Source organism: Anas platyrhynchos, chromosome 11 (genome assembly GCF_047663525.1).
Source record: "Anas platyrhynchos isolate ZD024472 breed Pekin duck chromosome 11, IASCAAS_PekinDuck_T2T, whole genome shotgun sequence".
Lineage (NCBI taxonomy): Eukaryota > Metazoa > Chordata > Aves > Anseriformes > Anatidae > Anas > Anas platyrhynchos.
The window spans coordinates 6,232,674-6,257,716 of record NC_092597.1 but is presented as its reverse complement, the minus strand read 5'-3'; the positions used below and the strand labels follow the sequence as shown (position 1 = coordinate 6,257,716).

The window sequence follows — 25,043 nt, the reverse complement described above, 5'->3', positions numbered from 1 at the left end:
AGTGGCCTAAACTGCGTTTAGAATGACAAAATTCAGTGCAGAATTTTATGTAATCTGCTATCACACTGCAGGATGTGCATAGTCTTTTGGGAGGGTAGGGTTGTGTACCACAGAAGTGTCAAGTATTTGTTTTAGGATCTTGCAACTATGTGATAATGTAAAGTTAATTACTTTTCAATTTTGCTTTTTAGAATAATATGCCCGCACTTCTCCTCTGAATTCTATTTACTCTGAAGAAGTCTCCCAGAACTAGATTTACACCTTACGCAAACAATGGAGTTTCACTGAACTTAACAGAGCTAGTCTGGTATTAACTGGCTGAAAATCTAATCCTGAGCTTGTATTTGGGTCAAAATTCAGAAATGTTTACCTCAGAACAGAGGTGTGATCACTGCTCCCAAGGTTCATTACAGAGTCTACAAAAAGTCTTCACACAAGTCAAAGTCACACAATGTCATCTTTGTATCCTGAATCTGTGCAAACTCGCCTCCTCTTCCCTTCACTCACTTAGCTATCACAGCCCTTAGTGTGGCATACTGTGACTCTCCTATTCTCAGATGGGGTCTCTCTGCAGCACCCTCAAACATACTTTTCCAAGCAAAAATTGTTTTTGTTTTTTTTTGCACAACTGCATTTGGCATTTGATGACCCACTCACTCATTCTTATATTATGAGTGAAGTGATCATACAGTTTTCTTACAGCAGTGCTAGTCATTTTTATTCCTGTTTGAAGACCAAGATGATGCTTACAAAAATAAGAAGATTATGGTTTGCATATTCATTTTTTAAATACGTTCTTCCAAGTTTTTCTTTCTATGAAGCACAAAAATAAGCATATAATTTCAAACACACAAACCCCACAAAGGACCATCTCAAGCTAGTCTACATTTCCAGCTGGGAAATGATCACTGTGAATTGAGAACAGCGTATGTGCAAGTGCTTTCTCACTTGGAAAAAATCATTACATTTAACATCAACAACAAAGCACTGAGCTTGAATAAGCTGTTAGGACAGTGGCTAAAGAGATAAGAATAGAAGATGCAGTACAAGAAGCATGTTTCACTAACTAATATTTTCAGTAACTCCAAGTAAATACCTTATTAGCCATGCCTTCCCCAATGTTTTCCTCCTCCATTTTATCATTTCTTATTTAATGCCTGATATTTTTCTTCAGTACTGTAAGTTGACTTCAGTTAAAAAGTCCCAATATTGCAGATCCATATGAAGAATCAAGAATTCAGGAAGACATTAAAAGAATGAACAGAATTAGTTGTCTTGCATTTCTAACCGAAAAGTATAAAAGCTGTCTGTATTTCCACCCCATTTCAATAGAAGAGAATAATAAGGTACAGTGCTTTTGTTAAAGATGTGTCACTTGATACTTTACATCGTTGAGTGATCTTCTTCTGAAAGATGTATGTAATTGTTTTGTTTTTAAAGGTGTTATATTTCCTTGTTTGTAATTACATAACATTAGCAAATTGAAACCTTGCAGCATCAAAAGTAAAGAGATTTCAGTCTGATGATTTACCTACTTGGCATCAAAACTACACATTGTTCTTCGCAGGAAGTTCTTCCTCTACAGGATATTTGTAATTCAACAAATATGGTCATGAACACATGGTTTCTAATATAATATGTTGCAGAGAGAAAAATGAACAAAGCACATTTGAATACTGATTGCAAAAACATATGAAAAATAACCTCTAAGTTCTCATAGAAGAATGAAAACAGACTATTATGACTAAGAATTCTTAGTAATAAGAAAGAATAATAAAAAAAATAAAGAGTTCAAAGAAGAATTTTTAGCCAAATTTCAGTTGTTACTAGAAGTATGGAGCGTAGAAGTTTCCTTGCATAATTTACATTTCTATCTGAATATTATGAAGCAACCTTTTATTCTGACCTGGGTATATATTTAAAAAGAACCTTTGTCTTTGGAACTCCAGCATTTAATCTTTCTTTCTATTGAAATTCCCCCCTTGAGAAGAGGGGGAATCTGCTCCTTTGCAAATTAATGCGATGACTGAATTTTCCAGCTTATTAACTTTGATCAGTATCTCCTTAGTATCTCACTAGCATATGAAGCAATATGCCAATCACCTCAAAAGATGAGATAAACTGGGGTTTTGGCCTTTCCTTTGAAATCAAGTATAGACTTAAAATAGAAACTAGCATGAGGAGATTTTTGTCTATTATGGGAAAATTACACATTCTTCACATCAAATTCAAAAGACATTCTCTTTATTGTGATCACAAAACTAAGCTGAAAACAATGAGGAATTCAACCAAGAGTCAGAAAAAATCAGGCTTTCCAGATTTCTTTTCTACCTTTCAGAAACAGATTCTACATTCCCAGATAATTACTAATAATTTTTCAGGAGATGCCATAAGTGATAAAATGTAGAAATAAGGAACTTTAACAAAATATGCTATCAAGAGATGTATCAAAACAACAGGATAAGCAGAAAACCAGGCAGCTGATTTTTGAGTCTGAGAAGATATGAAGCAATATTGAAGACAGGAACTACAAATTAGACTAGTTTGTTCCCTGACTCCTGAAGATAGGCACAAATATGGTTAGGGATAACTGGTGATGTGTTCTGGGCTTTACAAGAATCATCTTGATAGTGATGCATTCTATTTACCCTTTTCTGAATGGAAACAAAGAAATGGTTCTCCTTACAAACATTTCATGTTGTTAACCAAGTATATGGATACAAATTTCACTGAAATATCTATTCACTAGTTTTGGAGATTAATAACAAGAAGTCAAACCACAGTAATAAAAACATCCTAGAGTTGTAACACATGCAAAAGATGTCTTAAATTTGTATTCAATATGTCATATGCTTTGTAGTCACAGGAGCTAGTAGGTTAGTAGTAGTTTTATCTGGCAGGTTTTTCCTCTCATTCTATTGCTGCAAAGCGGTATTTCAAGTAGAATTAAGGTAGATGCCCATAGATTTCTGAGTTTCTGAATAACTGAACACCTAAAGATAATGATAAAATTTTGTTGTTTTTAATTTAGGAAAAAGCTTTATAAGAAATGGATGAGTAAACCCAGGTAAAACATACAGATTTATATACAAATTTTGCTTGTTAATCTACATCTTTCCTTCCTTAACTACCATTCCATTAATATTGAAAACTATCAATCACCTATTTATGAAACTACATCTGGAATTAACATATGTACAGTGCTTTGGGATCTTCTCATGAAAAACGCTACTAAAACAAACATTTTATTTTGCATAAATAAACACTCAATACATACAAATCAAGCCTCGCACCACTATACTGAGAAAAGGATCACGTACTTCTGATTACATTCCCTAAGTTTAGGTACTATTCTGACCTATGAACTCTGCCTCATCATTCGGGCAACTGAGACCATATGCCTTTGTATAGGTGGATCAGAAAAGGCTATGTTAATACAAAGAAACAAATCTCTTAACAAAAGCCCAACTTATTTAGTATTCATCATCTATTTTTTTAGTTAACCATGATTATCTATAGTTTTTTGTTTTGTTGTTCGTAGCTTTGCTCCTTAGTGTGATTTGTATAGAATTGCTTGCTCCTAATTCAAATTCAACTGTGCTCATAATTAAGGAGGAATAAAGGTTTCCAAATAACCTTTGCTCACCAACAGCCAAACTCTTCTGCTCAGTCAGTGATTGTTAAAAATACAGGTCTGTTTCCTAGGAAAGAAAATGTTTTCCAGTCTCTTGCATCTCTGTTCCACGCATTCACATGCACACATGCTTTCTACCTTCATGACTACTTTGATTTTAGAGACACCTAGTGGAAATTCCAATTTGTTCTGGAGGACAGCAATGCCTTCTCATTCCCAAGTGATTTTCGGTTGTATTCAGACTTATTTACCTCTTTAAACACAGTAAATCTTTGTCTTGTCACACATGCACAAAAAAAAAAAAAAAGATAAAATACATTGCAGTATTTCATACTACATGTGAAAAGTTTGGGATGGAAAAAAAATGTCATTCTTCTCTTAAGTACACATCCAAAGAAAAGAGTAAACATATCTAGTTTTTAAATTTTGTTTTCATGACTATAAAAATAGTACCTTGTTTTTATAAAATTTCTTTCTTTGGGATGTTGAATGTTACTCATCTTATTCACCATATTTGGTAATTTTCTCTCTGTATCTCTTCCTAATTATAGATCTGAAATGGGTGCTTATTTTTTCTCCATTGTTTCTATACATAAAAGCATCCTGATGAATTTGAGATTCAGTGGAGTGTTTGGACCTAGCTAGCTTTCTTTTTGTCAATGGAATTATTCTATATTAAAAAGGTACACCCTTAAGAGAGGAGGAAAAAAAGGTTTCTAAGCAAACAGATAAAAATAAGAGTCTTCATCTTACTATCACTATCCTGTGATTTAGCAGAATGTTTTCTAACCCAGTCAACCTTGAAGCCTAAAATCCAATATCAGGAGCCTAAAATCAGTTGCATTTCATATGCATGCTATTAAGCATGGAAAATTTTTCAAAGCATTGGTACATTCAATGGCTGCATTTAATCTGTATGGGCTCTTGACTTCTCTTTAAAGCTGTAATCTTCTTTTCAACTAGATTTAAAATATTAGTATTAAAAGAAAAGCAGTGGAACTATTGATAAGTATTTATATCCTGTGTCTGTTTGGAAATATAGCCATATCTTATGTTCATAAATGTTCCCTCTAAAATCAGTATTTCTAAATATCTGTAATAGCTCAGCATTTCCAGACTTTTCTTTTAAAATCACTTTATGCCCTGAAGTCACATTAAACACAAATTTACCTGAAACCAAGATATTTCCTGTCACACTTCTGTAGAAAGACAGTGCAAATTATTATTTTTTTTTTTCTCATGGTTTCTCACATCCCAGGAAAGTGAGAAACTCCTAGAAACAAATACAGCTTTCATTATTGCCCACATTATAAGACCTTACAGGAGCAAGACTACAGGAAAACATATGGTTATGTTGTTTATTTAAAGGAATTTTAAAATTGGGAAAAATTGCTTCAAAATTTTCATATTGTGTACCATGATAGAAATAAGTATTCCACATTTTTCCTCAGAAACAACAACGAAACTCACAAAAACTAAATCCATTTTGTACAGATAATCTTACAAGGCAAAGCATAAAGATAATAATTATGGCAAGAAAGTGTTTTGTTTTGTTTTTTTTAATAGTTATGATATGGAAAAAATAGTAAGAAAGGTGCTTCTACAAGCTTGATCTAGTTCAACATCAATTCCACAATAACAAATCCCATTTCCACATTCTCAGGAAAATTAGGCAATTAATGTCTTTTTTCTCTCCATGCTTTCCTCTGGCTCCCTCTAGCGTCTCAAAGTGTATATTACATCTAATGCTCACTAAGTAAGACTTATTCCTTATATTTTCAAATTAATGATATTGTGATGCTGCCTTATTGTCGGACCTAGAAATTATAGCATTTCATCTGAAAGAAATCCGTACAGTTTGCAAATCCAGTTAGACAGAGATGACAAGAGGTTGAATTTTGCCATGCTTTAATTCCAGAATATAACAAGTAGAGACTTGTATCATCTATTTAACCTATAGCAATTGGTGAAATTGTATTTTTTTTTTTCCCCATCATAAAAGAGTCAATTTAATCAACAGCATCCTTCAGTCTCCAGGAGTACATCCACTGGTGAACATACCCATAGCTTATCTTTGCAAAACAATAGCTCAATTGACAACAAATGTAACATTTTTCATCAATATTTCAACACAGCATACATAAGACAATAAATTCTCACTACTTGACAATTCTTCCCTAATGTAATCTAAGCTAATGCTGTTTCATATTTCAGTACACAACATCTGTCAATGTTGTTAAACACTAATTGCACATACTCATCTCAAAAATATCCCTTGATTGCTAATTGGGAACAGATGAATACTTAAGTTCATGGAAGTTACTTTTCTGCTCATTCAAGTAAAAGGGAAAGTACTTTGAGGGAGATGAAGATAGAAGAAATGGATAAATTAGTTACTGGATTCTAATAATGTAAATAAAGACTGAAATTATTATATGGTCTGAAAGGTTAATAAATTAGTGAACTGGCATTTTAATGAAAAATGTATAAGAAATGGGTCTAGTTTGTCAAAAAAACATCTCTGAAGTTCTTTCATAGTTTTTTTTTTTTTTTAAGTGCATTTCATCAACAAATTTCAATTTTTATCATAATGAAAGCTAGACTTATTTTTAGCAATTTACATTTGGGGAAAATAAGAGACTAACACAGAAGTTAGCTACATAATGTCTCTGCATAGACCAGTGCCCAAGTCTGCAGTGGAACACGACATTTCTGGAGCTAGCACTCAGCTAACTCCCCAAGCCAGAATAACCTATCTTCAACAAAACAATCAGAAAAACTCACACATACAAACCAAAAAACCTCCTGTAATAAATAACTGTGAAATGGAGTAGTTTTCCTGACAGACTGAAAGTTAGGAAAAGAGCTGGAATAAAATGCAATTATCCTATAACAACACGTATTCCTCAATTATCATGTTTACAGCTAGCAACCAATGTTCACGTTTGGGGGAAAAAAAAAAGATCTAATTTTCTTCAGAAGAGATTCTTTCTAAGCCTACGGTATTCAATACCTACACTCTTCTCCTTTGCACACTTTTCCACCTGTGAATTGCTCTTGCCTTCCTTGTGGAGAACCAGCAGCCCACATAAGCCAATATCCTTTCCTCCAGCAAATAGTGATCTCTTGAAATCCTCAACTTCAAACTACATTATCTTAAAAATGTTATGAAAGCTAAGAATAAGTTGCATGATTTATACAACTAAATCGTTGTTTTTAAAGGAATACTGATTGCTGTGCACACACATATATAATACACACAGATTTCAGAATCAATATTTTTACCATGAAACTGTAAGTGTATTTAAATGATGATAAATATGGGTATTACTTTTATAGCATTTTTTTTTCTACTGAAATAACAAATATGATGTTGAAACACCCATGACCCTCTTGAGCATGAAATATAATTAAATATAATTAAGGTGTTTGTGTCAAATAGTGCTAAAATGTACATAGCAGTTTTTCTTATGGGAGCTTCCAGCTATCAATGATTAAGAAGTCTGTCAAAAATCATTTATTTAAGTTCACAAGCAGAATTTGCAGTCCCAAGAAGTTCCAAGGAGCATAAGCAATATTTGGTTTATCTATTGGTATTACTTGGTCTCATACAGTTATTTCACTTTCTTCATAAGCATCTTCTGACTACAAAAACTTGCTGACATGCCAGTTAATGCCACTGGCTTTAGAGGGTAAGAGTTCTTTAAAAATAAATAAATAAATAGACTGCTATTAGGGCATTTTGCTTTCAGTGTGACTACTACAGAAATCCCCAGAAGCAAGCCCAGAAAGGAGGTGCCTTTGTAAGCTTTCACCTAAGATACTCCATGCCCGTGTCTGCCACTTGTAGCAATACAACCTAACCAGACATCAGCCTTTCCACTGAAGGCCTATTTTCAGGGTTTACAATTTGCCTACATAAAATCATTTATGAAGCAAAGCAGTATAAGAAGTTTAATTTCTTAAGACTTTAATCTTATAGCATTAAAAAAATAATAATCTGAATGTTGAACTGCAGAGCCACTAAGAGTTTGAGAGAAAGTGTTTCAAAGAGAAGTTTGAGAGAAATGCGTTTCAAAGTTTCATAAGCTTTATAAGCTTCTTTTCCTTGTGTTTACTTACCCTTACAATGTAGCCAATAGACAAAGACTATAATTACATATAATTTATTAAAACATTGTTTTTTTATCTTAAAGCAGGTACCCCAGCGAAGCATTCTTAGTATAAGCATGAATTTGATATTACCAAAACAGAGACACAGCACAAATAAGCCACCATACTAGTTACTGTATTAAAACAGAAAGTTAGCTCTTACCTTAAAACAGAAGAAGTATAGGCATTAAAGATATACATAAACTTTTTTGCACCCTACTCCCTCCCTGCGCATTTCAATATCATTTCAGCAAATATTAAGCAAGAAAATTCAGGAAGTTTTGTGCTTAGCAACATAAACTTCTAAATAATGATAACTCTCATTATTCTGTTAGCTCAGCTGTAATTAAGACTTTCAGCAGAAAAGATAAACTCACAGTTGTATGTTGCAGCTAGTCCACGTTGGCTCCTCACAGAACATCTCACAGGCTATAGTTGCTTTATATCTGATACTTGAACAAGAAAAATGCAGACTTGTGAACCAAAGGAAAACTAATTTCTTTATTCACTTCTTTTCTCCTGCTCACAACTTATTTAGTATAAGTTAACTAAGTTACTATTTTCAAGCATAAATATTTGAAGCACAGAAGTTTACATCCCTAATGATTGATACCCCCTTCACACCATGAAGAGCCTAATTCTGCAGCTAACTGCCCTCTCATACTGAGCCCCCACAGCAGCTGCGGATTCCTCCACCTGTCAGAAATTAAGTTTACCCTAGAAGCACCTGTCTGAAGGCTTGCATCGCGGGAGAGCTACCCTCATCTACAGCCACACCTTCAATCAGCCGCTGCAAATAGAAATGCTCTTTATGCCATGCTTGAAGCAGGACAGATGGTTGAAAAACTACCTGTACCTCATCATCGTTAAGGGATAACTTCTGAAGGGTGGGTTTGTACATCTCAGACTCTCCCTAGGTGGGGTACAGTCTGGCCGTGCCTCTAACAACGCCTATAGACCTGTGAGGGGGCTGGCAGGGTAGCTGTAGCCCAGGTTTAACCTTTTTTTTGTTTTTGTTTTTCTTCCCCTCTAGTCTCTATTTCTTATCATTTCGTCCATCCCCTCACCCCCACTCAGAAAATAAATAAATAAATAGAACTGTTAAGGCAGAAAACTACCGTTTAAGCTCTTCACCTCAGCGAGAACCACTGGGCTGTGACAGGGCGGTGCGAGCCGCCCCTGCTCCATCCACCGTCCCGCGCCCAGGGCGGGTGCAGAGCCGGGTGCAGCCTCCCCTGAGCGGGATAAAACCGGCGCCCGCTCCCTTCCTCCCTATCCCCTCCGCGTTCTCGCTGCTGCTGATCGGTCCTGCCCTCGCTCGTGGTGCCTGGGAGCCGCTGGAGGTAAGGGACTGTGCTCGCTCGGCTCTTGCGGTGCGCCTTTCGGGCACCCCCACCGCTCCGTGGGGGTCGGAGCTTCGCGTCCTGCCGCTGGTGCCCTGAGCTGGAGCGGTGGCGGCCATGAGGGTGCCTCGAGGGGGCTGGGGCCGGTGCAGGTGCAGTGCTTGGTCAGGATCCTGGGTCCAGCTTTGTCCGAGCTCCTGGGAGTTTTGTTTGAGTAGAGCAGACTTCTTTTCAACTGTTTCTGGTCCATCTGTATGTCGCTTACAATACCTGTAAAGCTGTATTATATCGGAGCTTTGGTACTTGGTGTTAGCTGTCCCATGTGAGTGTTCCCAGTCCCTGAAAATCAGGAGACTTATGCATACCTTCCCTTGGCTGTGGGAGAGTGCGCTTCTTCCTTGGTCTTCCTGGAGAAACGCAGTGATGGGAGGACGCAGCAGGACAGGAAATAGTAGGCCATGGGAATGGCAGAATGCTTTTGCGCTGTTGTAGCGATGCCCTGTTGGGTAGGCACAAAGTATAGGGCATTGCAATGCCATCGCTCTCATGTTTCTGTTGTTACTTTTCTAGTAATTGCTAGGATTATTATAGCAGTGTTTTCTTAATAGATCAGGGAATTTTAACACATTGATGCCTTTGGTAAAGAACTATGATCCTTTAGGAATGCTCATTACAGAAACAGCTGTTGTTGTGAGCTAGTTCTGCTCATAAGGCTGGGGTTGGTTGGCAGGCCTGATCTCACAACAAGAGTGGAATTCTCATTACGTGTTCTTGGTGTTAAAGTTAGAACTTTACTGTAACAAGAAGTGCAATCCATGCATTGCAATGCATTGAATCAATTCTGGACTTTGATTTTGCTTCATAATAAACAGTGTCTTTGTACTTAAGCTTATTTGGCTGTGTAAATATTATAAATCATTTAGACTTGTTTACACTAAACAGTTGCATGCCCCATAGCACAGAACACTGCATAGAGGCCTGTTTAGTCATAAAGAGTATTCAAAGAGCAGGATGGAAAAATAAGAAGTTCTTGAATTGTCATAGGTTAGAAGTCTTCATTATGATGCAACTGATTACAATGCTAATTAGTGATTTTTACATCACTATATAAAAGCCAAAGGCTGGTGAAATGTTTTAATTGTTTTATTTCCAGCATCTGATTCCAAGTTTGTTTGTTATTTCAACATTCTGGAGTACAGTGTAGCTGAACCAAAAACACCACCCCTTTGTTGAACAGATTTATCTTCAGTGACTTCAAGGTCACTTAAGGAAGACAAACTGAGTGACCAAAGCTTTGATGAATGTTCACTGACTTTCGGTTTGAGAGTTTTTCAGATTTAAAGTATCTTGACCTTGCCAGATTTTCTTTTCTGTTAAAGTACTGTAAAGAAAAAAGAATTCTGTAGGCTTAGTTATGGCTAGTTTGTTACAGAATCTGTGGTATGTCATAAAAGTCAAAGTACATCAAACCTATTGCAGATTATATATGACTTTGCTTACATCTATGTGAATTCTTGACATTGTTTGTTATTCTCTGTTCTCCAAGGCATATAGGCCATAAACTTGGGGTTGGAGCTACATTAGCAGATCCTGTGATGCTTGTGGGAATCACTAGTTCCTTAAAGATCATAAAAGACTTTCTTCAAAAGAACTTAATAGGGAAGTCTAAGAAGCTGTCTCTTTGCTGGCACAAGGAAGCAGCACTTTTTCCATGTGGAAAACTTATTTTTTAATAAAGGTAGGTATAGAAAAGCTAAGGCTAAAATTAGGTGCAACTTTGTAGAAATCTGAGTTTAATATCTGCAGATACTGGTGTCCCACTTCTGTTATATATACTTTCTTGTAAGAACTGGAGGAGTGAACTTCTCATAAAACCTCCCTGATTAAATACCCACATAAGTAACGCTTTTCGCCATTTAAATACATGTATGAGTAACTCCACTGAAGATGAATTAACTGATGCTATTTGTATGCTTAAGGAAGTTCTACCTTAATTCAGGTAGGACTAAGATGCTTAAACATCTAATTTTCTATAGATAATTAGTCTTGTATTTGATAGGACATTCAGACAATAAAAAGAAATGTGGTTTTAAATGACACCTGGTTCCAAACACTCATATAATGTACTCTTTTTCCCCCAGATAAACTGCATGTACACAGGATCTCTTAATATGTGGTTTAAAAACAAGTTTCTTAGCTCACGTGCATTAATTGTTGTCAAACAATGTTTACACAGCTACTAGATCCTTGATTTTGTTGTTGAAGCATTTACTGAAACATTTACTCTTTAATGACAGTAAAAGGAAGTGTTTTTTTTATATTTTTCCATGTATTTTGATTTTTTTTCACTTGGCCAAAGAGCATCTCGTGACACTTGTCTAGTAAGCTTTAAATAATAGGCTATGGGGTAATGCAGTAACTTCAAGGAGGTGTAGGTTATTCTATTGTACCTTATTACGGTGTGTAGAGTACAAGGGTTCTGAGTTGCTTGTTTTCACTGCCCCCGTTTTCCAGTTTAGGAGCAACATAAACTATTTTAATTAATATTGTGTCACCAAAAGGTTTTGAAATGGCCAATTGAATTCTGCCAAGATAGAGTCTTTTGATGAAAACATATCTTTATTGATTGTAGAAGAAGAAAATCATTCTTAAAATGAAATCCAGAGAAAAATCATATCCCTCAGAGAAAATTTCTGAGTGGCAGGCTGAGATTAACATCATAAAATTGAATTTGTGCTGCAAACCTTTGATGTAATCAGCAGCTGGGAGATGGTGTTGCCCTTACTGTGCTCCTTCTGATTGTGGTAAATTATTGTGTGGAATGAAATAAGTGTTTCTTGTGTCACTCGTTCAAGAAATACAAACGAACTATTACTAGGTGGTTCTTGCTAGTTAAAATGGTCTGTATTGATTCCTGGTCCTGGTATCTTGCTCTCTTGGACTGTAAAGCGGCACATTCACACTGCAGGGGAGGTCTGCTGGTCACTCAGCAGTGACTCCTCTGGCCGACTAGTGTGTAGTTCTGCCAGGTCTCCAAGCAAGTCCTGTTAAATCTTAAACTGAAAGTTAGTGGCAGGCTGGCAGGACCTCCAGGATGAATGTGGGGGGATGAAACCACCAAAACAAAGTAGAGAGAGAAGTGTGGAATAATGCAAGTCCTGGCAGAATACATTAGAACAAAGTAGTGGGAAATAGAGATGTCTGACTGAAGTATTTTAATTGTAGCCCAACATCTGATTAGAGCTATTAATTACTTGAAGTATAAAATCATTTTTTTCTGTTGAATGTACATCTTAAAGGAGACAGTTATATCTACTGTGTAATATGCTGAATACTAATTGGTTTGAAGTTGTCGCTATTAACTACTTCAAACTTATTTCTTATCTTTGTCCTGTTGTTTAGTGTTATTTCTTTGGTTATCATTCCATTTTAATTTACCTAACCTCATGTCCTACCACTATCCTCTCTGCTTTCTTCCCTGCAGCCTCTACCTCTCTGTTTTATTCCTGTTTCTCACTTAAGCTTCCTCATATTTCATTTCTTTTCTAACTTATTCCATTACATGCACCCTGCTGTTTCACAAACTGCAAAATATTGTTGAGCTGTATTTTCAGATTCATGGATATAAGATTCTGAATAACAGCTTATGTAAATAGCAAAGTTGGGACCAGCAGCATGGGCATTGTGGTGTATCAGCAAGCTTAAAAAGGCAGCATTATGTCACTTCTGCACCTTTAAAAGTTTTTAGCTCTAAATGCAATGTATCTTAATTGTGGCTATTAGAGGGACTTGTTCTATATTGTGGACAGTGAGTGTAATCTTTTAGTTCTGGAACAAATATCTTTGCTAATTTCTGGAGATAACACATCATTCTTAAGGAGAGTGCAGTATTTACAGGTTAAAGTAAATTCTGAGAAATTTGTGATAGCTTTGACTTGCATTCTGTTTTGTTACATTTAAGTAAAATATTTGTTTCACTAACTACAAAAATGTTGATAGAATGTCAGATACAGAATAGAGAGGAATAGGAGAATGAGCTGGGTTAGGAACACACAAACCTTAGGAATTTGTTATCAAAACCTACCAGGCTCTGCTTAAAACATTTCCTAACACTTCACCACAATGATCAAGCTAAAGAGGGTAAAATAGCTGACATGCTGTTTCATGTGGCCATCAAGGATATTGCTGTTTGGGCAAATAGCATTTTGATAGATGCATGTTGCTTTTATAAAATTTTTCAATAGCTACTTTTAATCAGTTTGGCCAACTTAACCTTCTCTAAATATTTGAATTTTGAATACAATATAAACAGTAAACTGCTTATCTCTTAATACTTTCAGGTCTGTAAATGGATTTCCACCCTCCTCTTCCTCCCCCCCCCCCCCCAGTTGTTGAGCATTTACCTGGATTTTGAAACAACTGACTTTGTATTGTACAGGCTACACAGAAAACAAAATAAGTAACAATACAAAGCCAGAAAAGACTTTCTGATGGGATGACTGTCATCTGTAGAGTGATTTTTTTCTATTTTTTTTTTTTTTTTTTGTCAGAGAAGGTATACAAAGTCCCTCCTTCCCTACATAAGCTATAAATTACTATTCAGTACCTCTCATTATGGGATGTTTTGTGAAGGAGGCTTCTGTCAAAACTCATGTTTTATTACATTAACTGTTTAAGATTATATCTAAGGCAAGTTCACCTCCTAGTTCTAAGGACCTTGACACATTAGAACTGAAGAATTCTGAAGTTTGCTTTCAAAATTCAGGATGTCTTCTTGTATGAAGAAGTGATTCCTATAACTGTAGCTAATAGTTTAATATTGTTCCATGTATCTCATACAGAAGAGTTTCCTTTATGCTTTTGAGTAAGCTCTACCTATAAACATAAAGCCAAATAGAGAATGTAAGCCATAGACTTCAGTGGGAGCAAAACACAACCCACATCTTTCACTTCAAATGGCTGTAAATATATGCTTAGAAATGTGTCCAAAAGCATACCTCCTCCTCTTTGCAGCCTTAAAGTTTTTGATTAGACTTCTACAGAAGCTGCAATGTATTTAGAACTATAGTTGTATTTAGCTATTCAAATGGAAGATGTACAAATGAAAAAGATGTACAAAAAAAGATGTACTGTACAATGATCCAAAGTAGTTAAAATAGCACACCTGAGGTCCTTCAAGCTGTGCAGATTGGCATAATTTTCCAAGAGGCTTGTGCTGTGATTCCGGTGTGAAATGTTCACAGAACTAGAGACTGCAGGGTGGAGATATGACAAGTTAGAGGTGGAATGAACTGGAATGGTTTTAACTAAGAACAAGAATATTATTTTGACAGTCATGAGGGAGTACTTCTTGGCAGTGAAATGAGAGCAGGACAAACAGAAGCGTATTAGGTTACAAGCAGGGAGAAATAGGGAGCTGGACTGAGGAAGCTGATTTAAAGTTGGATTACAAGCTAATACAACAAATCAGATGTGCTTGAGTGGGCAGAGCTGGAAGAATTTAGCATGTGTTGATAAGCTTACATGCAGGCGAGATATGCCTTTGGCAATATTTGACTTTGTGGAAACAGATTTTACCTTTCTAAAGGAATAGTCTGATTTATATGAACTCTTTTTGCTCTAGGTGTTATCACCTTCAATAAATAGTTTTGATAAAGCTAATAGACAAAGAGTGAGTGTATGTGCATGTAAGTATACAATATTTCTAGGGTCGTGGTATTCTTTGAATAAAAACCTTTATGCAAAGTACTTCTATCTTGTGCATTTAAATATCTTGATCTAAAAAAAATTAAGCAAGGGGGAGTAGTTAGGGACAGTTATATTAACACAAATTAATATAATCTGTTTTCTATTTTTCTCAATCTTCATCCACAAAGGCTGAATGTAAAAAGGTCAAAAGGTTCTTGTAAACCTTCATTTATATAAAAATGAATTTAGAATGATTTGTCCTTAATGTGGTCTAAAACAAATGTGTACAAATAGAGATTGTATATTAGCAAATTCCAGTAATTTGTTTTAATTTGTGTTAAGTTCTCTTATGCATCTCTTACTCAGCAGTGGGTCTTCAACTAAGAATATTTGTCTTGATTCTATATTTCTGATAGAGAAAAATACAACTTACAGCTTCATATTCAATGCAGTACAAAACTGGGTTCTGCTACCTTATGGTGTTTTACACCAATGGAACATTCCCATAGCACAAGTATAAATGACTATATGATATGCAGGAGGGGGAAAAAAAGGCACATCTTAAAGACCTAGGATTTGGCTTATCATTCAAATATTACCTTTGCAGCCATCATTCTATAAATGTTATGAAAGGTGAATTTTCTTTGCCTAGCCCATATCTAGAAATGTATCTCTAAAGTTTAGGTAGAACAACTATTCGGGGCATAAAACAAAGAAGAAAATTACTGTTTTTCAGTAAACATAATACTTCATATGACTAGAAATTAAAAAAAAAAAATAAAAGAAAAATCAAATTCTAAAGCATTTAGAATATGCAATATATTATAGGCCCACACTGTGGGCCTATACCAAAATTTTGTTTTAAAAGTAAGTTTATTTTAGCCTAATACACTCTTGATCTCATAATTAATTTCTCAGGTTCCTCTTCCTTTGCCTTTGACATTCTGGTTGAGGTTGCATGGCCAGTCCTTCTGCATTGATTGCCATGCCAGACTTTTCTGTTCTTTTTCTCAGTGGCTGAGCTCTTCATCTCATGTTGTCAGCAGTTAAGACCATTCCCATAGTTCTGTGTCACTTAAGGCTTTTATTTAATAGTAGGGAAGATACTTATTGTCTCCCTTCAGCTGCTATGGTGTTGAATCTAGCAATAGTTCGAATTAAATTTTCTTTAAACTTAAAGGCTGCTTCTGTTTTCTTTTCTGCTTTGTAGTCTTCTGAAGTATCATAGGAACTGCAATTTCATGCTCTTGCATGATTGTTACATTACTTCCTTCAGCTGGCTGTTATCTGCTGCCACATATTTTGTACTTCCCAGTTTGTCTCCTGATATTTCAGCTTTGCTGTCTTCTATTTTGGTTGACTATTTCCATCTGTACTGTTCTAGCACCTTATTACTGGAACCTGTTTCATTTCAAATATCTTTGCAAAGGGTATGGGATATGGAAATAGTTTGCATTTGGGCCCAGGTAGACACTGCCAGTTCATTGTAGGATTCTTCATGTAAAGACAAGGATGATAAAGACATTGTTCATCTGTGTAAGTTTTTTAGTAACCATTACTTTTACATAAGTTCTCCCAAAGGAGACACATTTGGGTGTTTCACTAGTTCCCCTGAGAAGTCTTAACAGGACAAATATATATTTTTAAATAAACTGACTATTTAAATATCAAATTATTTATGTTCACATGTTTTCTCATTTTGAGGATGCCATTGGGAGTACTCTGTAAATATGTTACACTTAGGAACACATGAATGAAAAAGCATTGAAAAACACTGAAACCAAAAAAAGGCAGAAGGCTTGTGAGGTGACTGAGACAGCAGTTTCCTCCCCAAGACTTTGGTTGAAGCAAAACTAGTACAGAGTCCAGCTAGTAAGCTGAAGTGTTTTTAAAACAAATGTGCATCAATTTTTAGAAACAAAAAAAAGTAGAACTTGTTTAATAAGGAAGATCTTGTAAGTACTGTTGTCTGAACAGACACTGTAATAGTTTCCTAGAAATGCAGTTCATAAGAATCTCGTGACTAGCAGTCATTTTGGACAATTCCAATAAACTATTTTTTCTTAGTAGTGGTTGAAACCTATTATGCTGACAAATCTTTCAGACAAGGGATACATGAGTTAGGAAGAATGAACAGTCTTGTTCTACTACATGTTTACTAACGGCAGGTCTGCCCCCATCTTCCTTTTGGGTCACATCTGTAGGAGATTATGCTCAGTGGTTGAGGGTAGAATTTTTCACTGTCCTAGGTGTCATTTCTGTCCCTGACCCACCTCCCATTCTGTCCTTCTAGCACCCCATTTCTGTCTTCCTTTATCCTTATAGGAACCACAGACTCTTTACTGATACCCCTGTTCCCCTGTCATCCGTATCCTATAGTTTGCTGCTGAGCTTGAACAGCACTGCTTGTTAGGAGGTAGAAAGTAGGCACGGTGCACTCCACCAATAAAAACTTAGGGCAAAAATAATGATGTGCCCATCTGATCTAAGGCAGGTTGTGTGAGACAGTACGGGACTCCTGTTGCTGATACTTCAGTATTGTGATAGTACTGGTATCTAACACTGGTCGTTTGTTACTGCAGAAATTTAAAATAGCAGCACATCACCTCACTGTCCCATTGTACATATAAGCTATTAATGGGTATCTATTTCAATGGAAGTGTTAGTGAGATATTGACAACAACTAGAAAATGTTTCAAAATGTCATCTTTTCTGTAGCTCCCCTTATCAAATGTTGATTCAGTTATTTGATTGTGTTTTGCTCTTGGTTGTGCTGTTTTCTTTTTTTTTTTTTTTTTTTATCACATGTGACTTAAAATCATTTTGACTTGTTTCTGTTTTCAGGTGCCAGCTATGAATGTACCAGTACAGGCTGTGGCAGTGTGGGGCAAAATTGCTCCCTCTCACAGCATCACTGCTATTATGATTACAGATGACCAGCAGACTATTGTTACAGGAAGTCAAGAGGGACAAATATGTCTCTGGGATCTTTCATCAGAATTAAAGGTTTGTGTCTGCCAAATTGATGGATTGGAGTTTTCTCTTTTATTACCAACAGTGGAATTATCCATACTCTTGCACTTAAATTAATTATTAAAGAGTGTGAGACTTGTTATAGGAAACTCATGAAGCAAAGTTATAAATGTTGAAATACCTATATGAATAACCTGTTATTTGTGGACTTCAGAAAACTTTTCATAGATGATCATTGACCTGTATAATTATAATTTGAAATTGTGCTGTGAGTTCTGCTTTAACTCACATTAATATAAAATATATGCTACTATTTTAATTCATATCCTGTGAAGTGTCTTTCTTTAAACCAATTGATGAGTGTGACCTAACATTTCAGGATTAAACACCTATTTATAAAAAAAAAAAAGAGCTCTCTACCAAGTTAATGGAAAAACATGTAAAAAGATGGAAGTAGTAAGATGAAATATTGCAAATACATATTTTTGGTATAATTAAGCTGCAAACCTACTGGCTTATTGCTACTCTTTCACATTTATTTTCCTCAAAATGGAATGGAGTCAAAGCAATTCTAAGTTTTGACTGTGTTCCTAGAGGGATGGCTTTGTTTTAGATTTTGACATCATCTGAGCTTAAGTATGGCTTGAAACTTTAGGGTTTTTTTGTTTTTTGTTTTTTAATGGGGCTACCTCTTTCCTTTAAGATGACCATTTAGTGAAGCTCATCAGAATCAAAGGGGTTACTGAAACATTAAGCACATTCTTAAGAGTTTTGCTATATCAGTTCCCTACTTTGCTTTTGCCATTTTTGCTGTATGTAGTACTGCAAGGGCCAGAGTTTCTGTACATTACCAGTTGTATTACATTTGACACTGTATTCATTGTAGTCTTGAAATTGTTTCTTCTGAAGAATTTACAAAGACTGTACTTCATACTGCCAGAGTGCGAACTGCATAGTCTTTGCACATTTCTGTGCATCCCAGAAACATCATTAAAGAATGCAAGAATATAGAACACATTGTCACTTACTGATAACATCTACAAGTAGTATCTCTATTTTTTAGATCTTTGTAGCTTATACAGAAAATGCTCTGTTTAAGTTAAACCATTGTATTATTCTCCTAGATTTCATCTAAAGAAATTCTCTTTGGCCATACTGCTTCTGTAACTTGTTTGGCAAAAGCAAGAGAATTTGAGAAACAACCATACGTAGTAAGTGCTACTGAAAATGGGTAGGTAACTGAATCCTCAATTATTCATTTCCTGAATCAAGAAATGTATGGCACATATAGGTCAGATTCTGCATTTAGCAAAGGGTCTTTAATCCACTTCCTCTATGCTATGAAAAGGATAACGTTTAGTTACGATAATGACTATATTTATCATATGATAGGCTAACTGGGAGCCAGTGTCTTGGACAGCAGAAGGGTTTGCCAGTTTCAGGTATCTAGTTAGTGGTCAGGAGAATGAGGGTCAGCTAGGCTCCATTCAAATGGAGAATCCCAACCTGCAGCAGGGAATCAAGATGCTTAAAATTTTCAGTATCTTAGTGTTTCCTTCCGGAGTTCAGTCTCAAGAACAGAATTGGTAAAGGAGGCTCACATACTATGTCCAGTTTGCTTGCTCAGTGACCAAATCTGACTAGCTATTTTGGAGCATGTCCTTCTAGAAGCTCCTGATCTTGCGGATTCTCTACTATGTTTGTAGTGACTTGGCCCACCACTTGAGTCAAACTAATTTCTCCAGTGTTTGCAGGGTAACATTTGAGTCTTTTTTTCCTCTGAATATTTGATAATCCTTTCAGCTGGAATTTGAAGCCCATCTGTTCAGGCTTTCAGCTTTTGAAAGCAGTTAGTCAGCTTATTACTTCCTTATGGGTTGTTCTTAAATAAATTTGTCTTGCTACTTAATACAGTTCCCTTCTCATATTAGGTTCATCTTTTCCATTTAACAGGACAGCTTTAAAACCTCTTCCCATTATGAGCTCCTCTCAATTGCCCTTCTTCAAGTTACATTTCTCATCATCCTAAGGGTACTACTTTACCATTGGAAGGCTTGTTTCCTTTCCAACCATCACCAGCTGCTAGGATCTAATTCTCTCAGTATTTGATTTACAGGAAGAGGATAACTGAACAAACTGGTTTGGGCTTCTGAACCCCAAACCGCTTACTTCTATCTTCCCAGTGGGATGGTCTAACCTGTAAAGATTTAGAGATGAAACTTTTTCATCCTAATTTTGAAGTTCTGTTAGTGCAGTGTTATTTCCAGATCATATTGGGAGAAAATACATGTATACTGTGTTCACAAAAAAACTGGGATAAAACACGTTAAGAAACAAACAAGACTTCTTTTGCTATAGGTATGCTGTGAAGAAAGAAGTTCATATTCTGAAGGTTCTGCATCTGAACATATTATTGGGCTTGCTTGGAATGGATATTGGTAGTACTAGTCTTCAGGCCCCTTTAAATGTGTACTTTCTACCAAATTATAGCTTACCTTTCATCTGTACTGAATACAGGCAAAGCATCTATCACTGCTTACTGGAAGGTTGCAGTGTCAAGTTGAGATAATTACTAACAGTAAGCTTCATCTTCAGGAGATGTGGAGTCTGTCCAACTGTACTGTCTGGCCTGTGAATCATTCAGTTCTCTCCCACTTTCAACCCTCCATCTCCTTGGATTGAGGAAATTGTGTGGAAGATGTTTGTTTCCCCCCAGCCTAAATCCTATGTCAGTATCTTGGGTGTTTCTGTAACCGACTTATTCCAGAAGGATGAATATCAGACACTTTCTTATATGCAAATGTTGAGATCAGAATGATTCAGAATCTTTCACTGATGTGAACAAAATTTCACTTTGTCTGCATGTAGTATGCCCTGTAGGACAGGGTTATCAACATGTTACATTACTTGTCCTTTGTGGTACAAAAAGTAAATTAAGTGCAACATACAGAAGCTGAAGTTATATTCCAGTCTAATATGTGCATGTTTGCATGTATGGATAGCAATGTAGCTGAAATGGTAAAGTTAATTTTCATATTCTGATATCACCAAGAAGAAATTCATTGCTTTAAAGTGACTAATAGTGTGAGAATTAAATTATGATTTTTTGGTCTACAGATAGATACACTGTGTAGGTATAGATTATACTCCTCCCATTTAATTGAAAAATGTAAATTAAGTAATATTCTTAATTTCTCAAACTGTGAATGTTGGTGTGTAGAATAAAATGCAAGTCATTTTATGTTTTTAGTTTTTCTGATATATTAAAATATTTTTCCGTAATGTGTTCAAGTCCTCTTACAGAAAATGTCTTAAAGTATAATTAAAGAAATCATAAAATGACACAACATTTAAATTGATTATGTTTCTGTTGTACTCTGATTTCAAAGCATGCTGAATGTCTTGATGAAGACTAGCTAGTGAGTCTTTCTCAAACATTACTCTTAAATGCAACTAAGTGCAGCTGTAATTGTTGCAGATATTCACGCTGTAAAGACAGTTCAGGAACAGCCTCACGGTGGCACTGTTTAGTCTTAACAGAATGCATCAGTTCCCCTCGATGCCTGTTCTGCAGCAGCATTCAGTTTTTGTTTTTCAAAACGCGTGGTTTAAGTTCAGTGAAATGAATCATTTTCAGGAGGATGTCATTCCAACGAATGATAGTTACAGTGACACTTTGACGAGCTGTAATGGCAGTATACCTACAATTTCTTGTAGACAAGAGTTGGCCTTAAAGTCAGGTTTGCTGTGAGGTAGCAGGGTATAATTACCAAAACAAAAAGAAACAGATACTGTATGTCATCCCCCGCTAATGACCACAACATTTTCTTACCCAGTAATCTGTAACAAAAAGCCCCATGAACGATCAGACTGCACTTAAGTACAGCACTAAAGAAAAACTTGGTGCAAAATTATTCCAGCCAATTGAGTGGAAATGACAGAGTAATATGAAATTGTTTTTGGCAGGGAGATGTGTGTTTGGAATGTCGCTAGTGGACAGTGCATTGAGAACACAAAGCTTCCTTATAGGCACACAGCAATCTATGTAAGTATAGCAACTTTGTAACTTTTCATGGAATGTCTGTTCATTACAAGAGGAGTTTGCTTTATTAACGTGATTTTTCAGAAGCATAGTTTTAAACATAGCTAAAATAGACTTCAAAGAAAATTTGTTGCATTAGCTTTGTTATTTTTCCTTTTGACCTTCTTCTAAGAAAATAACTAGAATTTATGTTCATCTGTATTCATTATTCAAATCAAACTGATTTTAAGCCACAGATGTCTAGAATGCCATGTCACTTAATATATTATAAAGCTTGGTCATCAGGTAAATGCCACTGTCTTGTAATCTTTACTTTTGTCCTGTGTTAAAATGGCATGGGAACTTCAGGTTTAATGTTAGTTTTTGATGTATTTTTGAATTACATGCAATCAAAGCAAATACAGTGAGCCAGTTTGCATAAGATCTTATTTTCAAACACATCTGAGAGGTTTTGATGCTTAATTGCTATCTTCTAAAAGACTGCTTCCAAAAATGTACTTTCATTGCAGAATTGAGGGGCAGATTACAGAGTATTTTTTTTCAGAGGCCAAACTGCTTTAAATCTTTCTTCAGATGATCCCAAGTTTTTGGCTTTAACTGTATCAGGTACACTAAATATCCAGATACTGGAGTATGAGGGTGTTTAAAATGTGTGTGCACAGGTATTATTTAGGAGCCCAGCATGTGTGAATTCGATTCAGAGAGATGTATTTATTTCTGAAAGTATTAGTAAGAGAACTCGGGATTTCTTGGTTAATTAAAATGCTGCTTATATTCAGTGAGGAAGTCTGGTGGAACTAAGTTTGCAAATGTTGAAAATCTGAGACCTCACTGAGTTCTCATGTGACTCTTAAACTATGGGTGAATTCAGCATTCACATTCTGCTAATCTTCCAGCAGACACTGTTTTCATGTCAATGTTTTGGTTGATGTGACAAACTCAAACATAACTGTCAAAGATAAAGGGAAGAAGGAAAAGCTTAGGTAAACTACCAAATAAAAAATATGAATCACTTCTTAAAAATGTATACATTTATTTATATATGCACCGATATGTGTATGTATAAACAGCGTAAAAAGCTATTCCTCTAATTTGTATGTGTCTATAATAAAGCATATATGATTTTGTTTGTACGTACACACCATATTAATGCCCCCAGTTATGTAATTGAAGCACAGTATGATCTGTATGTTGCTTAATTAGATCTTAATAGTGAGTTATGGAGAAGTTTGCAAAGAAACAGACAGATCTGGCCTAGCTGATTATCTGATAATCTGTGTCCTTTTGTGATGATCAGAAACAGAAGCTTAATTCTTATCCTTCAAGTAGGAGAAACAAGTACTTCAGAAGTATTACTTCTCTATTAAGAGGTGAGAAGTCCACTTATGGCTAGATAATTATTTTTCATCTATAGCATTGACAATATGGCTAAAGGAAAATATGAATATCTAAGAAAACTTTCATAGGAAAGAAAATAATGTGACTAGAACAAAGTTATTCTTAAAATTCAATTTTCAAGTATTAGTAATAGCTTACTTGTTTTGCTGTAGGTCTTTTTCTTCCTTTAAAGAATAGCTGTGTGTGGCATAGTAGGACCTGAAAAAGAATAGTCTCATACAGAATGTAATCGCCTGGGAAATGTAGTGCATACTCTTTGATAACATCACTGTCCTAAAATGTTGCTTTTAGTTAATGCTATCCTATTTAGTGTTTCCTTTTGTTCAACTTAGGTGGTTCTGGTGTAAATTGCAAATATCAAACAGTACAAACAATATTTGCAGTTTGAAATGAAACTTAACACCAGGGTCAACTCCTAACCATTTGTGGGACCAGCAGTGTGGAATCTCTTCTTATAGGACTGGCTATACAAATATTCCTGTTCTAGCCTAGTTTAAGAGTACCAGTTACGAAAGTTTCCTATTTCTAAACACTTTTCCTTCTGATTATTTATTTCTGTGACAATAGTTATCCTCTTCTCACTTATTTATCTTTTTGGTTTTAGACTTCCATTATTTAACCGATAGTCTGAGAATTATCTAGCTAAAATTAGTAGAGAGGATTTTAAACAAAAGGCAAAAACTGTTATTAAATATTTATCTCTGACTACATGATAACATCATTAAAAAACGAGAGCTTGAAAGCTTTTTTACATGCTATTGCTTATGTATTTATAGCAATTCTGTACAATTATAAACAGATATAACATGAAATGCAAATATGCTTGCACATAAGACACCTCACAAAAAAATCTTCATAATTACTCTGCACCTTTGTCATCTGTTCTCAAGTACTCTTCTGTGTGTGTTTCTTCTATTTTCTTTTTAAGAAAGAATTGTTCTTTTGAACACCAAAGCAATTAGTGTCATACTGAATAATATCTCAGAGCAGAAATTATTTCTGAAAAATAATTGAGAATTCATTATGAATCCTCTGTGTATTTTACCTGATTTTTTTCCCATGTCCTTATGTACCTCTTGGTGATGGAAATTTGATCTCATCTACCTCCGAACACTATCTCAGATAAATAAGTAGCAAATTCCTTAGCAATTTATAATTAGAACTAACACCTTAATTGTTTTCAAAAATCCTAGTAGGCAGGGCAGATAACACTTTTAATATTAAGTACCTCTTTTAATATATGTCTATTGAATTGTTGTAAATATATGTGGAACACTTGTATCATAGGCAAAATGGTGTATTGACTCATGTTGTGTGCTATATATTTTTAGTAATTATTTGTTGTTAAATAAAAATTCAAGTATGATATGCTTAATGTAAAAAATATGCATGCACACTTACATAGCTCTGTATGCTGATGCTTCTTTCCATTTGCACAGTACTACCATTGCTCATTCCGAATGACAGGTGAAGGCTGGCTTCTTTGTTGTGGAGAATATCAAGATGTTCTTATTATTGATGCTAAAACTTTGGGTGTTCTGCACACTTTGTCTTCTCAGTCTTCTGATTGGATAAATTGTATGTGTATTGTTCACTCTGCAAGAATTCAAGGTATATGTTATATATGTATTTATGTAAGTCAATTTACATAATATTTTTTGTATAGATAGTAGAATTTTAGATTTACAAATATCTAATGCTTTGCAGAGCAGTTCTGTACAGGATGTTAATATTTCATTGTTGATACCTTCAAAGGTGTTTACATACTTTTAATGCTGGTCATGTTTCATTCAGTATCTTTCTTAAAGGAAAA

The 25,043-nt window shown here is 35.3% G+C and overlaps 1 protein-coding gene across 7 annotated transcripts in view; it reads left to right on the top strand.

Annotated features, from left to right (window-relative positions):
• Window positions 1-8,468: 8,468 nt before the first annotated feature.
• Window positions 8,469-25,043, top strand: part of WDR72 (WD repeat domain 72) — a 124,980-nt gene continuing 108,405 nt past the window's right edge. For 2 of the 7 annotated variants that reach the window (XM_021276676.4, XM_072043349.1), the window contains exons 1-6: window positions 8,472-9,129; window positions 10,676-10,867; window positions 17,662-17,823; window positions 18,915-19,021; window positions 21,757-21,835; window positions 24,670-24,841. In XM_021276676.4, coding sequence (XP_021132351.2) covers window positions 10,841-10,867; window positions 17,662-17,823; window positions 18,915-19,021; window positions 21,757-21,835; window positions 24,670-24,841 — 547 coding nt within the window. In that variant the 5' untranslated portion in view covers window positions 8,472-9,129; window positions 10,676-10,840. Of the gene's footprint in view, window positions 9,130-10,675; window positions 10,868-17,661; window positions 17,824-18,914; window positions 19,022-21,756; window positions 21,836-24,669; window positions 24,842-25,043 lie in introns of those variants that run through there. The other 5 variants (XM_021276677.4, XM_021276678.4, XM_027467211.3 and 2 more) reach the window with 5 other exon arrangements.